The sequence below is a fragment of the Salminus brasiliensis genome, chromosome 20, assembly GCF_030463535.1.
Source record: "Salminus brasiliensis chromosome 20, fSalBra1.hap2, whole genome shotgun sequence".
NCBI lineage: Eukaryota > Metazoa > Chordata > Actinopteri > Characiformes > Bryconidae > Salminus > Salminus brasiliensis.
In genome coordinates this window covers 11,341,115-11,365,541 of record NC_132897.1, presented here as the reverse complement: position 1 = coordinate 11,365,541, position 24,427 = coordinate 11,341,115, and the positions used below count along the sequence as shown (strand labels likewise).

At 40.5% G+C, this 24,427-nt stretch overlaps 2 protein-coding genes across 7 annotated transcripts; one reads left to right on the top strand and one right to left on the bottom strand.

The window, feature by feature from the left end:
* The first annotated feature begins 4,534 nt into the window (after nucleotides 1–4,534).
* LOC140542222 (protein FAM47E) lies at nucleotides 4,535–9,698 on the top strand. Its single transcript, XM_072665115.1, has 8 exons — nucleotides 4,535–4,721; nucleotides 5,463–5,835; nucleotides 7,290–7,459; nucleotides 7,859–8,036; nucleotides 8,248–8,391; nucleotides 9,016–9,156; nucleotides 9,277–9,354; nucleotides 9,448–9,698. Exons 1-8 carry the CDS (start codon nucleotides 4,666–4,668, stop codon nucleotides 9,547–9,549), a joined length of 1,242 nt encoding a protein of 413 aa, XP_072521216.1. The 5' UTR covers nucleotides 4,535–4,665; the 3' UTR covers nucleotides 9,550–9,698.
* A 4-nt stretch (nucleotides 9,699–9,702) lies between these two features.
* Nucleotides 9,703–23,320, bottom strand: LOC140542220 (coiled-coil domain-containing protein 158-like). 6 transcript variants are annotated; one of them, XM_072665110.1, is made up of 24 exons: nucleotides 23,057–23,320; nucleotides 22,781–22,838; nucleotides 21,692–21,828; nucleotides 21,416–21,609; nucleotides 20,757–20,866; nucleotides 20,318–20,636; nucleotides 19,295–19,371; nucleotides 19,009–19,119; nucleotides 18,748–18,862; nucleotides 18,433–18,552; nucleotides 17,120–17,317; nucleotides 16,280–16,384; nucleotides 15,655–15,939; nucleotides 15,006–15,174; nucleotides 14,472–14,624; nucleotides 13,042–13,154; nucleotides 12,773–12,931; nucleotides 12,555–12,647; nucleotides 12,322–12,438; nucleotides 12,092–12,237; nucleotides 10,762–10,820; nucleotides 10,422–10,586; nucleotides 10,022–10,126; nucleotides 9,703–9,922 (listed from the first exon to the last, which is right to left on the bottom strand). In XM_072665110.1, the coding sequence occupies exons 1-24, from the start codon at nucleotides 23,127–23,129 to the stop codon at nucleotides 9,846–9,848; spliced, it is 3,258 nt and encodes a 1,085-aa protein (XP_072521211.1). In that variant the 5' UTR covers nucleotides 23,130–23,320; the 3' UTR covers nucleotides 9,703–9,845. The 6 variants fall into 6 exon arrangements, with proteins under 6 accessions (XP_072521211.1, XP_072521215.1, XP_072521212.1 ...); XM_072665114.1 differs by having other exon boundaries at nucleotides 21,416–21,594; XM_072665111.1 differs by having other exon boundaries at nucleotides 21,416–21,489.
* Nucleotides 23,321–24,427: the final 1,107 nt, after the last annotated feature.

The following is a 24,427-nucleotide window of genomic DNA, read 5'->3' as shown; positions in this document are numbered from 1 at the left end:
AGTCATATTTAAAATAAAAAAAAATTAAATGTTAGATTCAGGGTGTTTTTTTTAGTTTGGGACACTTCTGTGTAAAAATAGCCTAAGTCTGATGGACATTTTGAAGTTTGAAGAGCCAAGAACAGTGCATTTCAAGACAAGGAAATAAAATAAAGGTGCCAAAAGGGGTTATTTGAAGCTTTCCACCCTTTTTAACCCACAGTTCTTCAAAGCAGAGGTGGGGTTCTGGAGGGCCGGATTCCTGCTCAGTTTTGTGCTTTTCCTGCTCAAGCACACATGAATCGACTCACCTGTTAATTGCCAGGTCTAGTGGGTGTGTCAGAGTACGGAAGTTAGCAAACTGTGCTGGACTCCAGTCCTTGGTTCCCCACCCCTTGCTTTAAAGACATTCTCTTGCATTTCTTAACCTAATCTCTGTCTGCTGCATCTGTAGCATCTGGGCGATTACCATAGACAATAATTTTGAGTCGTTTCCCTGTACTTAGAGAAAGACTTTATTCATTTGACTTCAAACAAACTTATAATAGAAACCAATGGAAAGCCTTCTATTATATTTTAAGAGTGTTTTGAGTTTTCAGCTTCTTTTACCAGAGCAGGAGTGTAAAAGGACTGTTAAAGGGCCCATAGCCTATATATATATTTTTTCTGTTGCCTAATTTCCCTGATGTCCACTTATAACATTTGTGGGGTCTATGTTTTTTTGTTTTGTTTTGTCCAGACCTTCTGACTTCATTTTTATTTTGGTCCGAACCAAAATAGTAGGCATGAAACAGGGTCTGAACCAAAGGATTAAAATTTGGTACCAAAAAGGTGGTGCTCCAAAGAACCCTTGTGGCACCTTCATTTTCATAAGCGTGTCCACAGGTGTGAGTTTGTTTTATAGCCAAGCCTGTGATAAAGCAATTTGGCAATTTATAACACTATTAAAAAGTCATAAACTTATTACACTGGAAAGGTAAATCTTCAGGCTGATGTCCACATGAACTAAGACCTCTTTATTAACCTTATAACTACAGGCATTGTTCCGTGACTGAACTCCCTACTTTTGTCGGCTTTTCTGCTTGAATAAATGCTCACACACTTGCCCTCCCTTCTGTCATTATCACATTATGTGCACATTATCATGCGCTCTTATCGTAACTTTTTTTTTATTATCTCCTACTTCTGTTATTTATATTTAACTCACATGTTATAAAATAATTCCACAATTGATAATCAAGACTCTTTATCTAAACTCTGCTAAAAGGGTGTGCTCAGTAAGGAGTCTCGCTTTAAAGCTGAGACTGCAAAGTTGCAATGAAGAGTCAGAGTACAGTATTGTCCTACTTACAGAGAGCAAACGGAGGGGCCGGCTGCAAACAGTGCTTCTTCTGTCCCATTCCCAAAAAGTGAACTCACTTCCCGGCCTGCTTATGAAGCCAAACCTTCATCACATGCACACAGAGCCACTTGCATGAGCGGAGAGGCCATATATTAGTTAAATTGCAGGAATCTGTGTGTTTGTGTTCATTCCTTACCTGTTAAACGTAATGTAATGCTGATTAAAGAGTAAACAGTATTTGTCTTACCCTCTTAAACCCCATGTACGGTATGTGGGCCCACAATTAATCACGCACAACTACATACCGTAAGAGTTACCAAATCATTCTTAGATTCTAAAGTCTAAAGATTGCTGAATATTAAACTAAAGAGTAAGTCTAGAATTCAAGAGGTGAAATTCCTCTCAGTAGGCCTATACATCCTGAAATCACTGGGTCTAGTGTTTCTCAGTCCTGCTCCAAGAGCAACCCAGCCCTGTTCTTTTCTCTGCCTAAACACAACCAATTCAACTCGGGAAAGCTGTGTTAATGAGCTCGCTAATTAGATGTGTTTCAACCAAATCTGGCGCTGAACAACAGCTTGAGGAAACTTTTTAAGAGTTCTTTCCTCGAGCCAGTAGCTACACAAGATCTGTAGACTATCCACAGATCTCTGAAGTTGTGCATCAGTCTGTAATTGATGTCATGCCCATATTAGCTCTGGCTATAGCTCTAGCTGCTACTTATTCCTGCACTGAACACTTTTTTATTTTTATGCACGAGATGCTGTTTACAAAACCAAACTGGTTCACCTCAGCATACACTCCTGAACTCCCTGTGTTACTCTTCATTTGCACACATAGCACATCGCTGCTCTACATGTTTATTGCATTTTACTTTTAGTATAATACCTCAATTACTCATACACACATCTTCACAAGCACATATTTGTATTTGTATATTTTTGTATTTATTGTCTTTGTACTTATTGTCTATGCATCCTGTCTCATGTTTTATCTATTGACCTTGCACTATTCTGTGTCCTACCTATTCTGCCCCGGAGACTTAGCCTAACAGTGTTTGGAACTTTGGGTCTAAGCTGTTTTTCTCTATGAGTAAGATCAATGCTGTTTTCAACACTGCCACTATGGCACCCTGTGGTACCAATAGGCTTTGTCCTGCGTATATATTCTCTTAAATGTCTCTGGATATTCTAAATTACAAGGTCATTAACAAGTTGAAGTATGAATATTGCTGCAGACTCTAAAATAGTAACTTTTCAAGATTTTACAGAGGGAGATTACAACCTTACAACTAACTTTTGGAGTAAAAAACATTCATAACTTGGTCAACACTAAGTCAACACATTAGTACTCTACTATTGCCAAATCAGCTTAACCTCTTCACTGCACAAAGCTTGCCGTAATTTGGTAATTTGGTAAGGCCGGTTTTGACTATTTTGACTTGTAATTCAAAGAATGCAGTGACCCTAAGACCTGTATCTGGTCTGGATTTTCTCTGGGTGCTCCGGTTTTCTCCCGCCTTCTAAAAACACACATGGTAGGTAAACTGACCATGCTAAATTGCCCCTTGGTGTGAGTGTGTAAGTGAATGGTTGTGTGCGGTACCCTGTAATAGACTGGCACCCTGGCTTTATTCCTGCCTTGCACCCAGTGTTTCCGTGTAGACTCCGGACCCACCGCAACCCTGACCAGGAAGAAGCAGATAAGGAAGATGGATGGGTGGACAAATGGATGGTTTGGATTTTGCTTTCTTTTTTTTTTTACCACAAGATGCAATGGTGCAGCTTTTCAAAAACAACATTCATATGTTCCAAATATGGGCATTATACCAACAGCAAATATGGAATAACAGTATGCCTTCATAAGTCAATAAGCAGACCACCAGATCTGTGTTTTCCAGCATGGTTATTAGTTGATGGCTTATCTCACAGAATTTCTACTGCCGTATATGAGCGCCACTGCTAATCTCCCTCAGGGCAGTCTGGGGAACACTAAGTAAAAAGTTGACTTTGGTACAATTTTAATTGGGAGAGGGAGGGGGGGCTCTTACAAAGACCACATTTGCACAGGGTCTAGAAATGTGTGGAATGCTCCTGATCTCACTTCTCCTACTTATCATAATCCTGCTATCTGGTGTGGCCCGGTGGAGGATGGGTTCTTCGTTTGAGTCTTGGTTCTTTACAGTGTTTCTGAGGTCAGGTCTCCCAGGTACACAAAGACTAAAAAATACACTAATCAGCCATAACATTAAAACACTGACATGAACAACACTGATGATTTTATTACTCTGGCACCTGTTAATGGGTGGGATATATTAGGCAGCAAGTGAACAGTCTGTTTTGATGTGTAGGAAGCAGCAAAAGGTTAAGAAATTAGGCCAAAACAGGAGGTCTTGTTAGATGTTCTTGACATGCAATGGTCAGTACCTACTCAAGTGGTCCTAGGAAGGACAACTGGCGAACAGGTGAAAGGGTCATGAGTGCACAAGGCTCACTGGTGCGATCCACAGACGACTTAAAGGATCTACTGCTAGCATAGTGGTGCCAGATACCACAGGATACCTTCGGAAGTCTTGTGGAATCCATGCCTTGAGGGGTCAGGGCTGCTTTGGCAGCACAAGAGGGACCTAGACAATATTAAGCAGGTGGTTTTAATAATATGGCTGCCTACCTGCGTGTTTTCCCAAGTGTTACAATAACGAAATACTATAAGGACTAATATAATGAGCATAGTGACAACATACCTGAGGTAATTAATTAGAAATAATTTCTATTTATTGGTTTAAGATCATTTATACTTTATATTTTAATTTAATCTCAACTAAAGTGAGCTGAATTTAGCTAATAATTTGGTACGGGAAAATATGCAGATATGCAGATTAGGACCACTCTACTCCAGGACTGAAAAACACTGACCCTGAAGGCCTTTGGATGTAGTGAGTGGTGGATGCACAGCTTGCTCAGTCCTGCACAGACTAAATATGAACTCAGCATGACTTTGTAAAGTTAAAGACTGCTCGACTACTTGGATCAGTACAAACCTACAAGATCTTGAAGCCCAGAGCAGTCGAAGATCCTGATATCGTTCATTAATAGACAGCACGGGTGTTTTTGGTGAGAGCGCGCGCCCTTGTGGTGCTGTATTTCAACTGTAGGCGTGGTCTGATTCCATAGCAACCGCAAGCGCTCGCTCCTTATACCGGCCAAACTTCCCCAAACACTGAAGCGGTTTCTTCGTTTTTAACCCCCCAAAACCCCGAATATAAGCCCGAATTATATGATATACGACTCATGATCATGTGAAGCATTCAATAAAAACTGAGAACTGACACAAAAAGCTGCAAGATGACCGACAAGACATGCTTCACTGGACTAGGAGAAAACGCCCCTGTGCATCCCTGGTGAGCACTTTCGTGACTTCGTTGTAGTTTAGCTAGCTAGCTATAAACGTTAGCAGCTAGCTAGCTAATATTCGAGGTTTATATTTTACATATTTGGCTGTCGTTAAATTGATATGCTTTGATCTGGGTTCAGTTAAAACTGTGTTTTATATCATCATTGTGTTTCTAGAGCCAAAAAACACAAAAGTGCATGCTATCTAAGTATAATAGCATTCGTGCATCTAAGGCTGTGGTTTTGCCAAGCACTGTGTAATTACCTGCTCTTTGATTAAAATGGGTGTTGACACTGATATAAAGTATTACCAACACAGCTGACCTCTTACCAGCTTGTAATGATGGGTTAATGTTGAATGTAGAAGCAGCCTTTCCAAGTTCATGTGGAAATATAGCTACTTGTGTATAAGCTGACTCAGTCAAGCTGAAGTGAGCAAGGGGTCAGATCTCCTTTAAAGAGCAGATCTGCATAATTCAGTCATTGAGACGTAAATACATTTATTCAGATATGATGTGAAATGGTTAATTGTAGCAAAACAGTTGCGGTGATGGGAACCAGGGGTCTTTCCAAAATGACCAGCAAATCTAACCAACCTGAGTGTGAAATGTTGATCATTGTAAATTGAGATACATTTATTTGGGTACTATTTTATGGGTACTATAAGAATCAAAACCTTCATATCACACCTTTTCGACCTGAAGAACAATGTCAATGTCATTTCTAATCCGATCCCTTCTTTGGTGCAGGTATAAGGAAAGATTACGCACCAAGTGCCTAAAGGATCCAGTAAAGAAGCAGCAGCTGTGTGGAGCCCTGGATGGCAGAGGGTGGCGCTTTTTGAACCCAGGTCAGGATGACTTTAGAGACGGATACCCAGCACTCCATTGTGAGCCCTTCACTCAGCCTCAATGCGGGATAGCCCCTCCAGTGTTAGGGCTGGTGAAACAGGCCCGTCCTGCCACATTACTGAAGAAGCGGTTCACCAAAGAGCAGGCCTGCTACTCCAAACTGAACTGCCTGCGCCAGGCCCGGCGCCAGTACGTTGAGGCAGTGGAGCAGAGGCTTAGAGCTCACCCACTGGCCCTGTACCCTCACTTAACAAGTGACCTGCAACCTGAGGTAACACCCACACCCAACCACAAATATTAACTTTACACTAATCAGTGTAACAATTTTGTCGGTCTGCTCATAATAAAATTTGAATGTAATGCAAAGGGTAATTTATTTAAATAAAAAAGCACCTAAATAAAGATAAAATGATTTTACATAATACAGTTGCAATCAAAATTGTTCAACTCCTATTGCGTTGGTTCAACCCCCCACAGAGTTGGTTAAAAACATCAGAGAAGAGATCATTGCCTTGCACAAACAAGGTAAATAAGACAGAAATATAGCAAATGCTCTGAATGCAACCCCAAGAATATCAGGTGAGCTGGAGGCCATTGTTTGTGAGGAATGGGCTAAGATTCCTCAGGAACACTGTGAAAAGCTGGTCCCTGTCTATGCATCACGTTTGCAGAAGGTCATGGCAGCAGAAGGGTGCTCTACTAAGTACTAAAGACTTTTGTCCTAAAGGGATTGGTTTGTACGTTTTGCTTATAAATGATACATATTTGCAATGGGGTTGAATAATTTTGATTACAGCTGTATAGTGCATGTTTTTATTAACCCTTTCTAGAAATTAAAAAATTAGTAAACAAGGCAATAATTAGTAAACAAGGCAATAAACTATAGTGTGGATATATGGCAGTAAGATATATGGCAGCACTTCTCACATTCCTGATAATAATGTGTAATGATGTTGATAAGGAGTAATGATACTGATAAAGATGACTACCAAAATGTAAGTGATCTCTGAAAGCAGTGCAACTCACTGTCAGTTCAGGCAGAAAACAGAATGCTGCACTAAATGATTGTACACTTAGAATCATTCCTGAGTTGGTGTATTACACAGGAAAGAGTATTTCTATTAACTGTGCATCAAACCAGAAACTCCACACTACACTTGTCCTTGGGCAAGACTTCTAACTCTATATTCTCCTTTAGCCAAATGTCATAAATGTGAAAGTAAAAGCTGCCATCACCATTGAGCCTGTTTTTCCAAGAATGAATCAACGGTTTATCAGTCTAGCCGAGGACAGTTATGACCAGGTTTACAAATGTGTGTCCAGGGTCCCCATTCCTGTCTTTTTTCTAGGGCCCCAAAATCACTTAATCCATCCCTGAAATTGTTGAAAAACTATTTGATGAAGCAGTTTATTCTCAAAAGTGATATAGTTAGGATTAGGGTTGGGACCAAGCTAGGGGTTCAGTTTTAGGTTGAGGTTAAGTTTAGGGTTTGAAGCAGGTTAATAAAATAAGCATTTGCGTAGGCAGGAGGGAAAAAAACATTAAGGTATTTCAAGTACCAAATGTGCTAGAACAAGAATGGGTGAAGAACGGTGTCTACAGTCTGGAATTCATTAATCCATTCATAACATAGTTCAAAGGACAGTTCCAAATCATTTGTAAAAGAGGTCTAGCCTTAACCGCTGAAAGCACTAAGTACCTTATCTTCCACTTCCTTTACACAGCTGTTTGATGACGTACTATCTGTCCTGGACCCAGAGATGCGTGTCAAGAGGGAGTCAGATCCTATCTGTTTCCCGAAAGAAGAGGCGTGTAGTGCAGGGAATGTGGCAACATGTGAAGGCCCAAAGCAAAAGCCTTCAAAGGAGGAGACAAAACTGTCTATTTGTGCAGTGTAGGTGTTTCATCTAGCATAGTATTTCAGCTAAGGTTACAAACATGCTTCTACTGTGTACTAATTAAGGCTAAATGAGTGCCTTTCAGTGCTGGTTTAAAAACAAAGAAAGGTGATCAGATCAGAACATTCCTAATGAAAATTATTTAATCCTGCAGCAGGGGTGGGCAACAGGTGAACACTTTTTTGTGTGATCTAATATATGGAAAACTATAAATGACAGTCTTTCTAATAGATGGCATAGTCTTTCTAATAGATGGCAAAATAGTCAACTGCACCTACTGCGTGACATTAGCACTATTTAATTTCAGACTATTTTACATTCTAGAAAGTCTGCTACAGTAGGATCTTGATATCCTTACATGCTCTCTGTGAAATATACACACATTATTTCCAAAGATCCATGGCAGAGGGAGTGAAAGGGTGCAATTCTGGGAACCCTTATAAATTGCAGGAAGCTAAGGAGACCAAAGCCAAAGATGGCCAGATGGTCAGCAACAAATTCCTGCACTCACCCTCTCAGGATGAAGACATTAAGGAAGTGATCAAGCTCTTCAGTGACTGGGCCGCCTCACTGGTCAGTCTTTGTGTTGCAGCAAATAAACTGACACATTCACAAAACAATAGATCATAATTTCCTAATGTAGTATAGTTCATTATAGGTGATTATGAAGATGATAAAGAACATCATCATTTGAACACTCCACTGCTGATCTGTTTTATTTTTATGTATACTTTCCTTGTAGTAAGTAACTTGTAACTTGTCCATATGGGTAATGTTTTTTTAGGGTGGGGAGACCACCAGTTTGACTGAGTCCACTATCCACATGCTGTTTTTCAATGGATTTGACAGTCAAATACCCAAGGAGCTTCCCACCACTGGTAAAGATTACTCACATAGTGCAAAGCAGAAGGACTCAGAGCTGAACAAGGTAAGATATATATAATCATGTGTGTGACTACATGCAGCTTTATATTTATATATAAAAATAAAAATAACAAAATGATCACTCCTGCCTATTTCTATTTTCTATGTGTATCTTTAGGTGTATGTATTAACTATAAATATTTTTGTTTTCTTATTTTTTCAATTCTATTTGTATTTTATCTTATTTTCTTGCTTTTAAATTTTATATTTCATACATTTCATCAATGGTTTGATTTGAAATATACACAAATTTACAATTGAACTAAAAACATATCCAGTCGCAAGCAAACTGATATTGGTTAGATTTAACTAAACTGACCAGTTCATTTTCACCAGTTCATTTTTTTAGGTGAAGCAAAATATTGTGATTAAAATATGTTTAATTTTGCAGCCCCAGTAAGGTTTCACTAAGCTCACAGTAAATAAATAATCAAATACGTGCACCATTACCTTTACCTTAATCATATAAAAGCTACAAATATCAGGTTTTAAATGAATGATAATGCCATAGTGCTCTTTAGATATATTTTGGCTGGCTTGCACATTCCTTCTTGGGGTCCTTGTACTTGTGCCGTTGTAATTGTTTGACTGCTTATGTAATTGGCCAGCTGCTTTCTCAAACCACCAGGTGTGTACTTCCAATGTCAAAACTACATATGGCGCATGGTATTTAGATCCAAAAACATGGAAAAAGCGGCCTGCTAACGAGCCACTGAGAGACCCTTCAGTGACTGAGGACCTGGAGCTTGAGCTGCAGCCTACTGAGAAGGTAGGACTGAGTGGTGGTACTCAAAGACTGGCAAGCCGAAGATGTGAAAACGGGGTCACCCGACTGCACTCTCTGATAAGCCATGTGATGTCTGTCTGTTCATATTTCTCTGCTGGGCAGGACAAAGAACTGAAGCAGATTCATGGAACACAGGCCTTCAGGGAGTTCATCATCAGTAAGGGACTGAGAATGCCCAGGGTAAGACCAAGGAGTTCCTCTGTTGGTTCTTGGAACAAACAAATGGACTCATTCCCATATTTAATCCTTCCTTCCCTCCATTATTCCTTGCAGTTTCTCAGCTCTCTCTTCTTAGAGGAGGAGCACGAGTACAGGACTAGAGGGACTGACGCAACAGCCTCAGCTTCAACACGCAAGGGGACAGCCATGCTTTAAATACATCTCAGCTCTCATTCCTGTGTGGTGCAGCTGGGCTGTACTCTAAATTAAGAATTATTAAAGGACAGTAGCAACTACTTGTGTTTCAGCGAGTTTACAATGGCAAATGCTCATGTTTCTTTTCTTACACAGTATGTTGAATTAAACAGGTTCAATTAAAAAAATTTTATTCACATTTTTACTTTTACAGTCAATTTTTATTTGGTTGTACACTGATTAAATTACAACAGTAGAAATGTGAGAACAAGAAATCTTTTCCTTGTTCAGTTTCTTTGATCAGACGATCCAGAGGCTCATCTGTTCAGAGGTTCTCTTCTGTCTTTGACTTTTCTCATCCTCTTTTCCTGGCTTTTTATCATGGAGGCCATTTCTGCAACATTATTGAACAGGAACAGGGGAGTAAATACACATTTGTCTTCAAAGCTCCAGTAAAACTGAAAACTGTTTGTATTCTCAGCCATATTCCTACCTTGATTCTTTATTTGAAGATCCTCTACTAGGTTCTGGAGACTGTCCAGCTTGCTCTGTAGTTCTTTGCTTGTCTGTCCTGTTAACTTGTCTCTGTTACTGGCAGCTATGTATTTATTGAAAATATACAGGAACAAATATACAGTCAAAGATCAGCTGTAAAATATATCAGACATAACATTAACATAAGCAAAGTTAATTAGTCAACAACACTTATTACAATGATCATGAAAACATGTTGCCAAGCTCTATTATGTGCCACAATGATCCTATGATACAGAGAGCTACAGGCAGCTTTGTGGAAGATATGGGTGATCAATTGTAGAAATAGTCTTTTGTTGCTATTTTAATTAGTTCCAGCTGTGATAGTAGTAACCATCTTCGGTATAGTCTTGACTCACATATTTGGAGAGCACTGGTGGGCCTTTCAGCCTTAAGGCCATCTAAGAGATCAGTGGGGACGTCAGAGGTTAAAAGGGAGTGGACTGGTGATCTCCGTCCCAGGGCTGCCACACAAGATGAAGGTCTGTAGTAAGGCCAAGCGTCTCTCAGTCCCAGCTCTTCATCTGAGAAACCAGAAACCAACACCAGAACAATTTTACTATCTAAAGATCACAGTAAAGTTATCCATACAGCACTGCACTAATCACATGATTGCAAAGGCTCATGTCACATGTTGTGCTAGGAGCAATTGTCCATTCATTAGTTACAGTGGTTATTTACAGCAGCGCAAAGACTTACTGGCAGTCAGGAAAGCACCATTCACGTCCTGTTTGCCCATTCGGAGAGGACCTTGCTCACTGTGTTAAGGCAAAACATGCAAGAGAGGCGACATGTGCATTACGTGCAGTTAGAGCATTTACTTTACATATACACTATATGGACAAAGGTATTGGGACACCTACTGATTCACTGTCTCTTCTAAAATCGAGGGTTTTAAAAACAGTTTATCCTGCTTTTGTTGGAGTAACTGTCTCTACTAGGTTTTGGAATATTGCCTGTTGCTTTAGTGTTAGTGGGGTCAGGATGTTAGATGATCACCAACTCAACTCATCCCAAAAGTATCTGATGGAGCGCCATCATTTCAGAGTACACAGTTCCACTGTTTCACAGATCAATGCTGGGAGCCTTTATACCCCTTCAGCCCATGCCATTCGGTTCAGGTTCGTGTTTATTTGCTCCAGAGAGTCATATTCTACTGGCAATACTTCTCTACAGGAAGTAAACAAGGTGTGGGTGTGAATTTGTGCACCTGTGGCAGCAATGAGTGCAACTTAAAATGCATTCATTAGAAGTGGTGCCCACAAACATTCGGGTAAATTGTGTAAAGCAACAGAGTCAAGAAAAAAGCGAGCTCAAACCACAAGCAGGAAGTGTTGCCATACGCTCACATGTTACAGAATAGGCATTCACATACAGTTTTCACACAAGCAAGTTCAAATGAAGCTGACATGCATGCATTAGGGGATTAGCAAAGGCTACCTTTAGCAATCTTAAGCTCAATATCCTCTCACTTTAACTGATGTCTAGTCTGTTGGCTATGTCTAGTTCCCCTGGTGGTATATTCTGTGTGTTGGTCACATCATAGCTACATCAAAAGGACATACCAAACACAGATATGAGCACACAGATTATAAAAATCCTAAACCATATAAGTAGTGGTTGCTTTGACAAAATACAATATGATAAAATAGCCTGTTCAATTTTTGTCAATAATTTTAAATAAAATACAAACAATAATATCAGTACGAAACACAGGTAACAACAGGCTATGGTTTCTTAGCAATATAACGTAATATTTTAATTGGTTCCTTAATACAGATGACCTGTGTGTGCTATTGTATGTCAGTAATTTTACAGCTTAAAATGTGGCTCAACCAGTCTGAAACCAGTCACTGTCATGTTTAAGTGGCCTATTGTGAACTAGTATGTCATCTTAGTGACAATGTTCACTAAATGATAAATGTATTCTCTTTCCAAGCTATATGTCACATTCCCCCATTCCTCTATTCTTATTCTCTTCACAATATGTTTGCTTTATGCAGTGACTCCATGATGACCAGTCTCTTACTTTCTTGTCCTGTGGCTGTCCTCAGACCTCGTCCTGGTGTTTAGGCTGACGTCAGCAGCCTGATCCTTATTGATCACACTGTGCAGTTCCCTCACCAGGCCTTGCAGTTCAAGAGTTGGGCTAGGCCTTTGTCTATCAATGTTCAACTGGACACATGCCAAAGAAAACGTTTCAAACCATCCCATTAGAGTAATACAATTATAAAATCTGGAACCTTTTTTGTCTTGTACCTCTGCTTGGCTAGTTGACTTGGTCTGAAAGGAGGGAAGGTGTTCTGGCACTGTAGGGCTAGTGATGGCAGACCTATGATTGTTGCCTGTGGCTCGCAAATGCTGGCCTTGCAGCTCCTATACAAGACACACGAAGCAATGTTTCAGTAGCAAATAAACAATGTTGATTTAAGTGAAAGATGATCTCCATCAGTGTTAGTACAGTTGGATAGAATTACCAGTAGAAAGCATACCTTCACCTCCAGAGCATGCTGGAGCTTCATTCTCATGATCTCTTGTTCTTGCTTCTGAATGTACTCTTGGCACTCTGCAAAGCTGTCTGACATCTGGAAAAAATAAAGCGTAACGGTCAAACTACATGGTATATAAACCCTGTACTGCACCTTATAACCGGCCTACTGTGATGGCCTTTTCATCCAAGCTGCAGATCACAATGTGAATGTATGAGAACCTTGTGTAAGGCAAAATCCAGTCTTTCAGCTTTGTTCTTTAGTAGTTTCTCATTTGTATGCATTGTGTCCAGCTCGGCCTCCAGTCTCCTTCTGCTTTCCCTTTCAAAATGCAGCTCCTGCACATGTCGCTTAATCTCCTTCGCCTGGTAGCGCTTCTCCTAAAAGTCCATATGACACATAGAAACATCACAATTACAGGTTGCTGTTAAATTTTAAACCAGGCATAACATGTAGGCTGAATACTGAACGTGCTGATATAGAGCTCTACCTGAGTCATCTTCTCTGTGGTCTCCTCCAACATCTGTACGTGGCTCTGGAGAAAATCGATCTGCTCTCGCTTTGCTGTGATCTGCTTCTGCATGCCTAAGGCTACCTTCAGCCCTGCAGTACATACAGCACCAACCATATACAATCAAATACATAAACAGGCCATATCAACATTGCAGCATTATCAAGACAGATCTGATTGATAAACATAAAAAAGCCTGTGGAATATGCTTTTGGTACATGTGCTGCAATTCAGGAAGCCCACACTGCTCACACAACACACAACAAATATATGTTGTGTGGTTGAGACCGACATTCGGAATGTTATTTTTCGTTGCCCGTTTCGCATGACCTGGAGAGGGTAAGCAAGTCCACAATGTTATTGTCAGCTTGTCAAAGGGTGCTTTGTGCAGCACTTCGATGCACTGAAACTTGTGTCATATGAGATCACATTGTTCCCTGCATTCCTCTCAATAACATTCCCTAAATAAATAGGTTTATGGGAATTTGACTTCAATGGGCAGTTCAAGCATAATGCTCCCTAATGCATTTATCCAGCAACACAATGTATTGCTGTTGTTTGACAGTATCGCACCATGATGACGCGGCGCCAAACCAGCAAATGAACAAACGAGAGAGTCGGGTTACGTAGTCACATGATGGAAAAGTACACGGCGGCATAATAGGAGGAAGTTATTGCACCAAGATGCTCCAAAACTAGCATCTCAGTGTGTAGCCTTCCTGCCATTATCCACAACCCAGGGATAATACAGGGAAGGCCACACGTGAAGACACTCCTTAAAGAGATTAAATGAGTAAGGAAGGTCAAAGTGTGTGGTTTTCCACCTATTATTCTAAACCGGCCCAGATCTCATCTCACTTGTGGAACATTGTGCTTTACCTTTTGACCAAAAAGACAGCTTATAATGAAAACATCCTCTGGCTTTAAACATGGGCTGTCTTCTCACTGGAGACAGAGACCTCCACTATATGTCCACATGTTTGTGGATACCCCTTCTAATGAATGCATTCAGCTTCTTTAAGTTGCACCCATTGCTGACGCAAATGTACACATGCACAAACACCGCTTGTCTAGTCCCTGTAGAGAAGTACTGCCAACAGTATTTTTTAATACCCTTGATTTTGAGAAGAAAAAAAAAACAATAAATAAGCATGTGTCCCAATACTTTTGTCCATATAGTGCATGTGTGTTCATTTACACTTATTATACACTTTTTTCAACTTTCAACCTTTACAAGGTCTACTGTGAGAATTGGGTTGGCGTAACTGAGTGCATCTAGCTGGTAAAAATGTGAATGTTAAAGGCATAGTTTAAATAAACAACACAAATACTGATATGGGTGGCAATCTGTCATCATTTGCAGCATGTGCAACATTACAGAGCATGTGTGTGTGTGTGTGTGTGTGTACCATGTCCATCAGCTCCCTCCAGAGCTCTGAGGGTGCTCTTGGCCTGCTCCAGGCTTGTTCGAGTGTTATCAAGATGGGCTTTGAGCTTCTTGTTCTGTTCTTGTAGTTCTTCAGTCTTCCTGTTGTGCTGCTCTCTTAAAGCCTCCTGCTCTTCTAAATAAGAGAACCAACACAGTGCCATCAGCCATTACTAAGGCCGTCTCAAACAACACCATATGCCAAAAGAGAGAGATGAGTTTACTTGAATGAAATGTTTAATTTCCATGTATATTGCATATTGTGACTGCAACACAAAATCCTTGTATCACCATTTTTGCTGTGTTTCCTTTTTTGACATAATTGCACCAATGGATGGGCCAATAAAAATGCTCCATCATTGAAATCTTTTTTCCACTGAAAATTTCACTGAAGACATTTTTCCTTCTGTAAAGATGCTATTTTTGTAGATATGAGGTTTTTGCATGACAAATCTAATTCATAATTCTAAATGTAAATCCTTATTAAGCCTCGATTTGAATGAGTCATCACTGTTACCTTTAAGTTCACCCAGCTTCATGCGCTGCTCCACTAACTCAGCAGTCACCTGCTGTTTCTCCAGCGTTAGCTGATGGAAGCTGCGGTTTCTCTCTGACAGCACTGCGTGCTGCTGTAGCTTCTCTTTTCCCACAGCACTCAGTCTCACTTCTGCCTCCTGAAGGGCGGCCTGCTCACGTGCAAATCAGAATTATTTGAGATATTGTATAAAGAGAAGAAGAAAAAAAACATCAGTGACACACAACAATACTCTAAAGAGGTCACTGATTGCAATGTCTTATTTTTAATTGATTGATGAATATAATCCTGTTTAGCTCACTATAAGGTTGCATCTAAAAGGTTTTTCTTTATCAGCATCCTTTAAAGCTGCTGTGCTGCACAACATGCTTTGATGACAATACCTTGCTGGTGTCATTGCTGCTCCAAGTTGTTGGAATGGTCCAACAATAATATCTAGTCAGTGGTGGTCACAGGGAGGATGAAAGAAAGGTACAGGGAGGCTGATATAATTGTGCAGCAACAGCTGATGGCTAAATGTCTGCTAAGTGTATGTATATAGTAAGTGTATATACAGATTAGACGCACCTAATAAACTGGGAACTCTGGGTACATTCAAGTACATGTGTCTACATTTTGACTGCTGCTATACCTTCAGCTGCTGGCTGTCTTGTCTAAACTCCTGCAGCTGCTTGGCCAGGCTGTTCCTCTCCTGCTGCAAAGCCACCAAAGGCTTCCTTAGCAGCTCAGTGTTTTTCTCCCCATCCAGAACCTTCATCCGGAGCACCTCTGTCTCAGCCCACAGTGCCTGCACCCTGGTCTGTGCCTCCTCCAACTGGCCCCGGGCCTGTTGCGCCTCCTGCTGCTGGAGCTGCAGCTCCCCCTCCTGCTGGTCCAGCCTAGCCTGTAGCTGCTTGGCTTCCCTGCTGCTCTGCTCCTGTGATCCACACACAGTTCACATCAGTCCAGGAACACTTTGAAACAAACTGTTCAGCTGCTTGAGTCAGCACGGTGGAATAGTTTGCATGACTGAAATTTCAATTTTGATATGAAAGGGTACAACAGCACACAAAAAAATAAATCTATCTGACACTACTTAAGAACTGTATGCAATATATATATATATATATATTGTCTTATAGCAAAAAACAACAACATCTGAGGCAGCTAAGATCATATAAAAAATGAAATAATATCGCTTCAAATCTAATTTTCCATACTAAATGTTTTATGGTATTATGCATCAGCAAACTGTAGTAAAGAAACTGTTTACTGACTTGAAGCCGCATGGCCTTGTCCTTGGCCTGCTGAACCTGCTCCATCTCATCATGAAGCTGCTTCAATTTGATCTGTGTCTCTGGCTGCTTTGAATCTGCTGACATCTAGAGCATATACAACCTCAACCTCATTATATTGCACTTACACACATCCACACATTGGTGGCCCAACAACACAACCCCATAATTACCCTACATCAGTTCATGCTTTTTCAGACGGTTCTAAGGCAGGTGTTCTCACAGCAGGTAAAATTGCTTAAATCAGATTTTTATAAATCATTTTTTTTATCATATGTGACACACAAAAATGCCCTGAATCTGACATTTTCAATTACGAATTACCACACTCTCATACATGGTATTGAAACCTGGTACATATCTGATACACAGCAACGTGTGTCCGTCTGAACAGCCAGATCGGAATTCATGCAACTTTTACACTAATCCAACAAGACATTCAACATTTCAAAAAAAAAAAAAGGTCAAGCACGGCCACAAGAGGACGTGGCTGCAGTGTTAAAGGAAAATAATAAGCTTACTAACAACGTTTAAAGAAACCAGGGATGCAAACATGCACTTTTTGCAACATTCTCAGTGCCCAGCTGTCAGCCACTGGAACTCCTTGATATAGGTCCTGTGATGCTGGCAAAGAAAAAAACTAAACTTCACGTGAAGCATTGCTCTTTTGCGCATGTGCTTTAGTTGAGGAGCATGAAATATTCAGGCGAAAGGTCAAAAAAGATGAAAACCCTAAGTAAACATTGGATATGGGGAGAAAATCGAATTTGGGCCACTTTACCTGCTGTGTGAAAGCAGCCTAATAGAGTTTAGCCCTCTCACCTGCATCTCCAGATGTCTCTGGCACTGTTCCTTGAGAGAGTGGACGAGGCTCTCAAGCTGCTGGATGCTGATGCTACGCTGCTCCAGCTCCTGCCTCATGCTTTGGAGGGTGAGGTTCTGGCCTGTTCCTCTCTCCAACAGCTGCTGCCTCTGCTCACGCTCCATAGACAGCTCCTCTGCAGTTTTGCGCAGTTCTTTCTGATGGGCCGGTAAGGTGTCAAAGAGGAACAATCCATTATTTTCATTTCTTAAATCTTCAGATTTGCTAAAGCAAATGCTCCACATTTCAGTCAAGTGCCCTAGACTTCTTGTAATCTCTCAAACATCCCTGAATCAACTAAACAAGGGGGTTAGTGGGGCAGTGGTGGCTCAGCGGTTAGAGCGCCGGGCTATCGCTAACAGGGTTGTGGATTCGATTCCCGGGCTTGGCAAGCTGCCACTGTTGGGCCCTTGAGCAAGGCCCTTTACCCTCTCTGCTCCCTGGGCGCTGGAGTTGGCTGCCCACCGCTGTGTGTGTGTGTGTACTACCACAGATGGGTTAAATGCGGAGGACACATTTTGCTGTACAGTGACAAATACCTTTACTTTTACCTTTAGAGACAGTCCTGGGCAGAAATGTGGAGTCACTACTTTACTATATTTACTATAGTGTTAATTTATCTGATCTTTAACTGTCGCATCAACGTGTTTAATATATTGTTATTTGTCTTACTTTCAAACACTATATGGACAAAAGTATTGGGACACCTGCTTGTTCATTGTTTCTTTCAAAATCAAGGGTATGTGAATAAAAATGAATAAAAAGGATTTGATTGCATTCAGAAACAAGACAGTTAGTGAGGTCAGGATGTTGGATGATCACCAACCCACTCAACCCAACTGTATTGGAGCTCCATCATTTCAGAGAGCACAGTTCCACTGCTCAACAGCTCAATGTTGGCTTTATACCCTCTAGTCAAACACCTGACATTAGGTGTGGTGCCAATAGATTCATGTTTATCTGCACCAGAGAATCTTATTATATTATCTATATTTTACTACAGGCACTAGTCAAGCTGTGTGTGTGCACGTTTGGACATCTGTGTCAGTAATGGGTGCAACTTAAAGTAGCTGAAAGCATTCATTAGAAAAGGTGTCCACATACATTTGGACATGTAGTGTATCATGCAGCACACAGTGTCTACTATGTATGAAGTTTGAGTTTCTGAGGAAGCCTGGGGAAGCTTCTTAGAAGTACACTGCAGAACACCTCCAAACAATGTCCATTGTTTAACAGCAAAATGTGGCAAACACAGGGGTCATACGCAGGTTACCGTGAGTCGACACAGCTGAGCGTCCAGTTCCTTGGCTTGCTGGAGCGAGAGGTCTCTCTCTCTCTGGATCTGCTGTGCCTCTGAATGAGCCAGTGTGAGTGCCTCCTCCAGAGCATTAACCTAAACAAGGAGTCAGAAATTCACTCCCTTTCCCAGAAATGCGCTTGATAGGTTCCATATGTTCACAGAGCATATGGAGGCTATCAAGAACACCAGCATGCATTAATCTGATTTTATTACTGTGTAAAGCTCAAAAAACCCAGTCTTAGTTTATGAGAGACATGAGGTGTGCTCATCTGGATAGCCATGCATTACCTTTGCCTCATAGATTTGCTGTTTCTCCATTAGTTCTGAGCGCAGTACAGAAAGGGCAGACTCCAGACTGCTGACCTGAGATTGATGCAAGGAGGTCTGGCTTTCAACCTGTTCTCTTGTGTAAACACAAAAAAATAAGGAACCAAAATAATCATTTCTAGGAAAACCTGGTGGCGAGCATGGATATTTTAAGCCCCTATAAGATATAAAAGACGATTTGGCAAAATGAAAACAATGTGCCTGAGGCAGAGTGGCTCTTACTGTAATAATTCCACCTGGAGTTGCAGACTGGCTGCATTACTCTGAGAGTGGCCAAGTTTCTCAGTCAATGTCGCCATCTCCTGGTCACGATTGGTAATGAGCCGTTCCATTCTAAAACAGGTAAGAGCATCCACATCAAATCAGACTTTTCAAATCAGCTTAATTGTAAAGATAACCAACAATAATAATCATAACTGGAATAAGATTCATTTCTATATCAAATCTCTAAAAAATTGATGCTAATGTTTACTGTCAGTTTATTCACAACATGATCAAATGGGCATACCTCTCTTTCTGCTCCCTTAAAAGAGATTCTGTTTTCTCAGAATCCTCTTTATTAAGATCTTCCAGCTGCCTCTCCATCTGCCAAATAAATAAGTGCAAGAACCATCCACAGCCAATCAACAACAGTCAAAGTTACACAAAGTAAAACAAGATATAGGTGCAAGACATAGCAAGCTAGGGACGTTTTATCTACATGCTTAAATTATCACACAATTGAGAATTAATTTCATGTCCAATCATCAGCCCATTAAGGTTCATTTTGTAATTCAGTTTAGGCAATGGTTGAAAGAACCCGCACTGATACAGACATATGGATTCTTCATTAGCACACTAAGAATTCCAGGCCTCTTTTCAAAAGAAGTTGACACAGCATCAGGTTTTCCAATAAAAAACGATTCGACCCCTTGACACTGGAGTGCATGTAATGTGGCCCCTAACTTAGACAGGGAGCAGAAACCAGCACAGCTTTAATTTGACTTTTTTTTTCTTTTTCAATTTTTGTAAAAACAATAATGAAGACAAATGGGATTCCCCTTGATACCTTCACAACAGAGCTCAACGCTTTAGTTGCTTCTGTTTGTGAGTGTCCCAGGACACTACTGCAAGTAACTTACCAGCTTAAGAATTAAACAGATAAGAACTATGCGATCATAAGCGCTTAACACATACTCCTACTAGCAAAGACACCCAAGAAAAACAGTATATTGCTTTTTAGGGAGTACACATTTAACAGAGAACGGTATTAGAATTGCTAGACAATTTCAGTTACTTGATATCCCTGAAAACTGACAAAAGTAGCAGCCTTGAATCCTAAAACTTCAACCTTGCCACTATGATTCTTTTATAGCTTTTATTACTTGTTAGCTATATTAATCTCACATGTTCATATCAAATCTAAAGATGCAAATTTCAGAAACCAAACATGTCTTAGTTGATTGGTTTGTTTGAGGTAGGTGAAAAATTGTAAAAATTTGATAATAAATCTTATCTGGTAATTAAAAGTATATAGACATTAGTAAAGCACCAGTTGCAGTTTCTCCTGAAAGCCACAGCTTTCATTCTCCAGGTCTTGTAGTGCTTTCTCCATGGCAGGTCCGAGCGGAAGCTTGCTAGGGCTGAAGGTGCCATCACAGCAAAGATAGCTGCTTTTTCCACTGCGCTTCTCATATTGTCTTAGCCTGACGAACATGTCCTTCAGCATTTGCTCCATGGTCTCTGCTTTCTTACTGAAAGACTCTGCTCTATCTTCAGCTTCCATCAGCTTCTGCTTTACTTTGTGCAGCTCCTGAAGAGCCTCCTGGAGCTGCCCCATTAGCTCAGACTGCTTCGTAGATTCCTTCATTCTGTAAAAGGATATTCAACAGAGCCAGTGTATGTTAATAATAAATAAACCATTGTAAATATATATAATTACATTTAACAATCCTTAATAATTACAAATTTTAATCTTAGCATTCTTTTACCTTAAGTCTTCCAAAGCATCTCTCTCAATCTGGCTCTCGTGCAGTTTGGTCTGTAACTGGATGATGGACTGACGGAAATTAGATTTCTGCTGGTCATGCAGCTCATATGTCTGAAAAATTGGCAAGCCATAAATTAAAGAAGGAACATCATGAGAGCGTATTCTCACAACATAACCAGACAGACTGGATAAAGGTCAAGATTAACATGGAATGATCTGAGGCTTTCAATTCAACAGTTGTAATATGATCTTCTGTTATAGTTAAGGCCTATCTGCAGTTATGGTTCATGTTAGAAGTGGGCGGTTAGGTGTGGGCTGATGTTACACAATGTAATACATTGGAATATATTTATTTATAAAGCCCCGCTAGAGTTAAATTTGCAAATTACATTACAAAATTACAAAAACTAATAGTGCGGTGATTTGTATTCAATGTATTACATACTGTGTTGGACTAAACTCTACATAACTCAACATGACTAATTATGATCTCTTTTTAATGAAATAAGCAGCTGCTTAGTGTTCAATCACTGCTCAGAAAAGCAATGAGATAATGAATCACAACACTGATCAAATATTGTTAGACTGCCCAGCCCTCGTTCATGTTGTCATAAGCAATTACGCATGAAAGGCAATCACTGGGGAAAGACATCTACAGACCTCTCTGATCTGCCTTTGTAGGTCAGACACCTGCTGGGAGTACTCCTCTATAGCATGCTCGAGAACATCTTTCCCTGGGAAGTTCAAACATCCTGCTATGTTCACATCCAAATGTTTTGCAATAGGTTGACACTGTTGTCTAGAAACGGCATGTTCTGGGGATGCTTCTGATGTTCTACCTACAAGACAGAAGCCTGAATCATGTCACTAAAGTTCATGCAGACTCCAAGTTACATGTGAAAAAATAATGATTACTAAGAACAGTAATATCCTCACTTGTTGAAGAACTGTGGTTTACTGGCATCGTGGCGTCTGAAAATGTACGGCCCATCCTCTGCAAAGTCAGTCTGGTGGCTTGTTCAACTTCTTCTTGAAGCTTTTGGGTCTCCCAGGTTTGTTTCTTCAGCTCCTCACTGGGAAGTGTGTGAAGACTTTGTTTAGGATGACAACAGTTGTAATTCCTTTTTACAAGTGTTTGAGTAGTTGTATTAAAGGCTCAGGAGGCAGTGACACTAAGCACAGGCAACGGATGCTCATAGCTGTTGGCTAAACTGGTATAGGCTGTTTAAGTTGATTTGGTTATTAGATGGATGGATATATGTACTTCATTGAGCCTATTATTTTTCCATACATTTAAAAGTATATAAACAAAAGCAATATTTAAATACTAAGTAAACTCTTATTTAACATAAAAATCCATGTAAATCCAAGCTCCCATGATATGTAGTCTTAAGGTGTATGGTGACTTTCCTGCGTCTAACCAGCTGCCACCTACCAGTCTAACCCGCCACCACCCATGGCTCACCCGCCTGCCGCTGCTGCCTGTTTGGTGGCCGTGCTGAAACCTAGATGGACTCGTGTCTGTCTGACACTATTAATATCACCACTATCAACTTTCTGTTGTATCTGCTTTGGTCATTTTTATCATTAATGTTTAAATAGTCTGGCCAGAGGAGGATGGGTCCCCCTTGTGAGTCTTGGTTCCTCCCAAGGTTAGTCAAAGTCTTCCTCCAGCTCTGAGGGAGTTTTTCCTTGCCACTGTCGCCGTTGGCTTGCTCACGGGGGTCTTTGACCCTTCATGTTATTCCTTCTTTCTTCTCTGTCTCTGTCCTTTATTAAGTGCTAATTATGTAAAGCTGCTTTGTGACGACAACAGTTGCAAAAAGCGCTATACAAATAAATCTGACTTGACTTGACTTGACTTGACTTTCCGATGCTGATTCATCACTGGCACTGAAATTAAGCCCAAAACTAGGCTTAATCCATGTCCAGGAGAACCCAGTGTGTATTTAGACTAAAGCAGCTGACATTATGTGATGGTGAAACCTATCCAAATCCAATACATTTTAGCTTAATATTTCATACCTTAGTACATTCAGGCTGATGTTCTTGTGTTTTGCTGGCATGCCTTCTTCCAAACAACCTGAAAGAGTAGTGCTAACGTTAGTCTCAGATTAGTAACGTCTGACCCGGCTGGCTAACGTTAGCTAGCCAAATATTAATCCTGGCGGCTCGAAAAAAACATAATACAAACAAACCAGCACTACCATAAAAGATTATCTACTTCACAAAAGTTTCTCCTAGAGGCTAAAGCTTTTACTAAGCTTTTTATTTGAGCAGTTTTACTAGAGCTGAACTCACTCGGAGGAAGAGCAGGTTGAGCCTCGCAGCGTTCAGCCAGTGCGGGGGGCTTCTCACACTGACCGGCTAGCATTGTTTAGAGGGTCGAACTGCATTCTGTAACTGTGCGCTCTTCAGCCATGGTAAAACAAACCGTCTGTACAAATGCTAAGGCAGTGCTAGACAGGACACTGACTTCCTGGACACCCGACAGTCGACTACACTAGATAGATAACTTTGCACACAAACTTCCCTCCCTCCGAGAGCCATGGAGGCTAACTTAGCCTAGCCTAGCCTGCTACAGCTCCACTGCACAGGGAAGCCGCGCTGTTGCTATAGCGACAGAGAACTCTACTGTACGAAATCGCAGCCTGTCTAATGTACAGTGAGATACCATCAACAACAGCAACATTACTGTAATACTACTGTCAGTATTACACAATCACACTGCTGAAATTAAATAATAACTTATTGAGAAGTATTGTGCATTAGCGTAATTATATAAATATTATACACAAACGTGCACCAGCGTTTATTCAGGAATACGACATCTGTGCAGATGTATAGGCAAAATACATAAAGTTAGTTCATTCTATAATTTACGACCATGTTCCTCTTCTTCTTCTTATGATTATTAGTAGTAGTAGTACGAATAATAATAATAATAATAATAATAATAATAATAATAATAATAATAAACTACACTGTAACAAGTCAAACTAGCTAAATGTTTGGCAAATTATAAAAATACAGTTGGCTCAACATCACGATATTAGTTTATTTGGCCCAACAAACCATACTGTGTTCATGACGCCTTACAGACCAGCAGACCGAGCCGGTTGTCTAGCGCTAGCTACAGTTGGGGTAGCGCTAACGTTTTACAAATGTCCGTCAGCATCATTACACAAGCCTCCTTTTAAATACCCTTGACCCAAATTTAACAATTAAAAACGTAGAATCCAAGCATTCCCACTCTCAGAGTTGTTTAACAAGAGTCGACCTCGACTCCCAGATAACTTATGGGACCAGCTATCTAGATATTTAGCGCTAGCTGTTGAGTTCAGATATTGTAAAATGAACAGCTAGCCAGCTATAGCTTATCTTTCGGACGTAACCGTTTTAATGAGAGTCCATGTTTGACGCAAATATTATGTGTTTGATATCGGATATATGGTTATAAGGGCGATATCCTACATCGTGGATAATTTAGCTAGCTACACGACTAACAAGATGCTGTTTGATAAAATGTGAAATGAGACTGAAGTGGTGTTTGACAGAGAAGGTGATTTGCGTTAGCTAACTAACTAACTAACTAACTTATTTTAATTAGCGAACGTAACTTAGCTAGCTAGCTAAATGTTTTTAGGTCCGCTGCGCGTAGTGGCAGGACTA

Bases quoted from the DNA above. Each gene is read 5' to 3' on its own strand.
- LOC140542220 (XM_072665109.1), bottom strand. From the start codon at position 23,129: ATGCTAGCCGGTCAGTGTGAGAAGCCCCCCGCACTGGCTGAACGCTGC. The intron at 17,318-18,432 runs GTAACCTGCGTA...CCGGCCCATCAG, and splicing joins CTCAGCTGTGTCGACTCACG to AAAGAACTGCGCAAAACTGC. The intron at 10,821-12,091 runs GTAAGAGACTGG...GCCTTAACACAG, and splicing joins GACAGCCACAGGACAAGAAA to TGAGCAAGGTCCTCTCCGAA.
- LOC140542222 (XM_072665115.1), top strand. From the start codon at position 4,666: ATGACCGACAAGACATGCTTCACTGGACTAGGAGAAAACGCCCCTGTG. The intron at 4,722-5,462 runs GTGAGCACTTTC...TCTTTGGTGCAG, and splicing joins AACGCCCCTGTGCATCCCTG to GTATAAGGAAAGATTACGCA. The intron at 8,392-9,015 runs GTAAGATATATA...TCAAACCACCAG, and splicing joins AGGACTCAGAGCTGAACAAG to GTGTGTACTTCCAATGTCAA.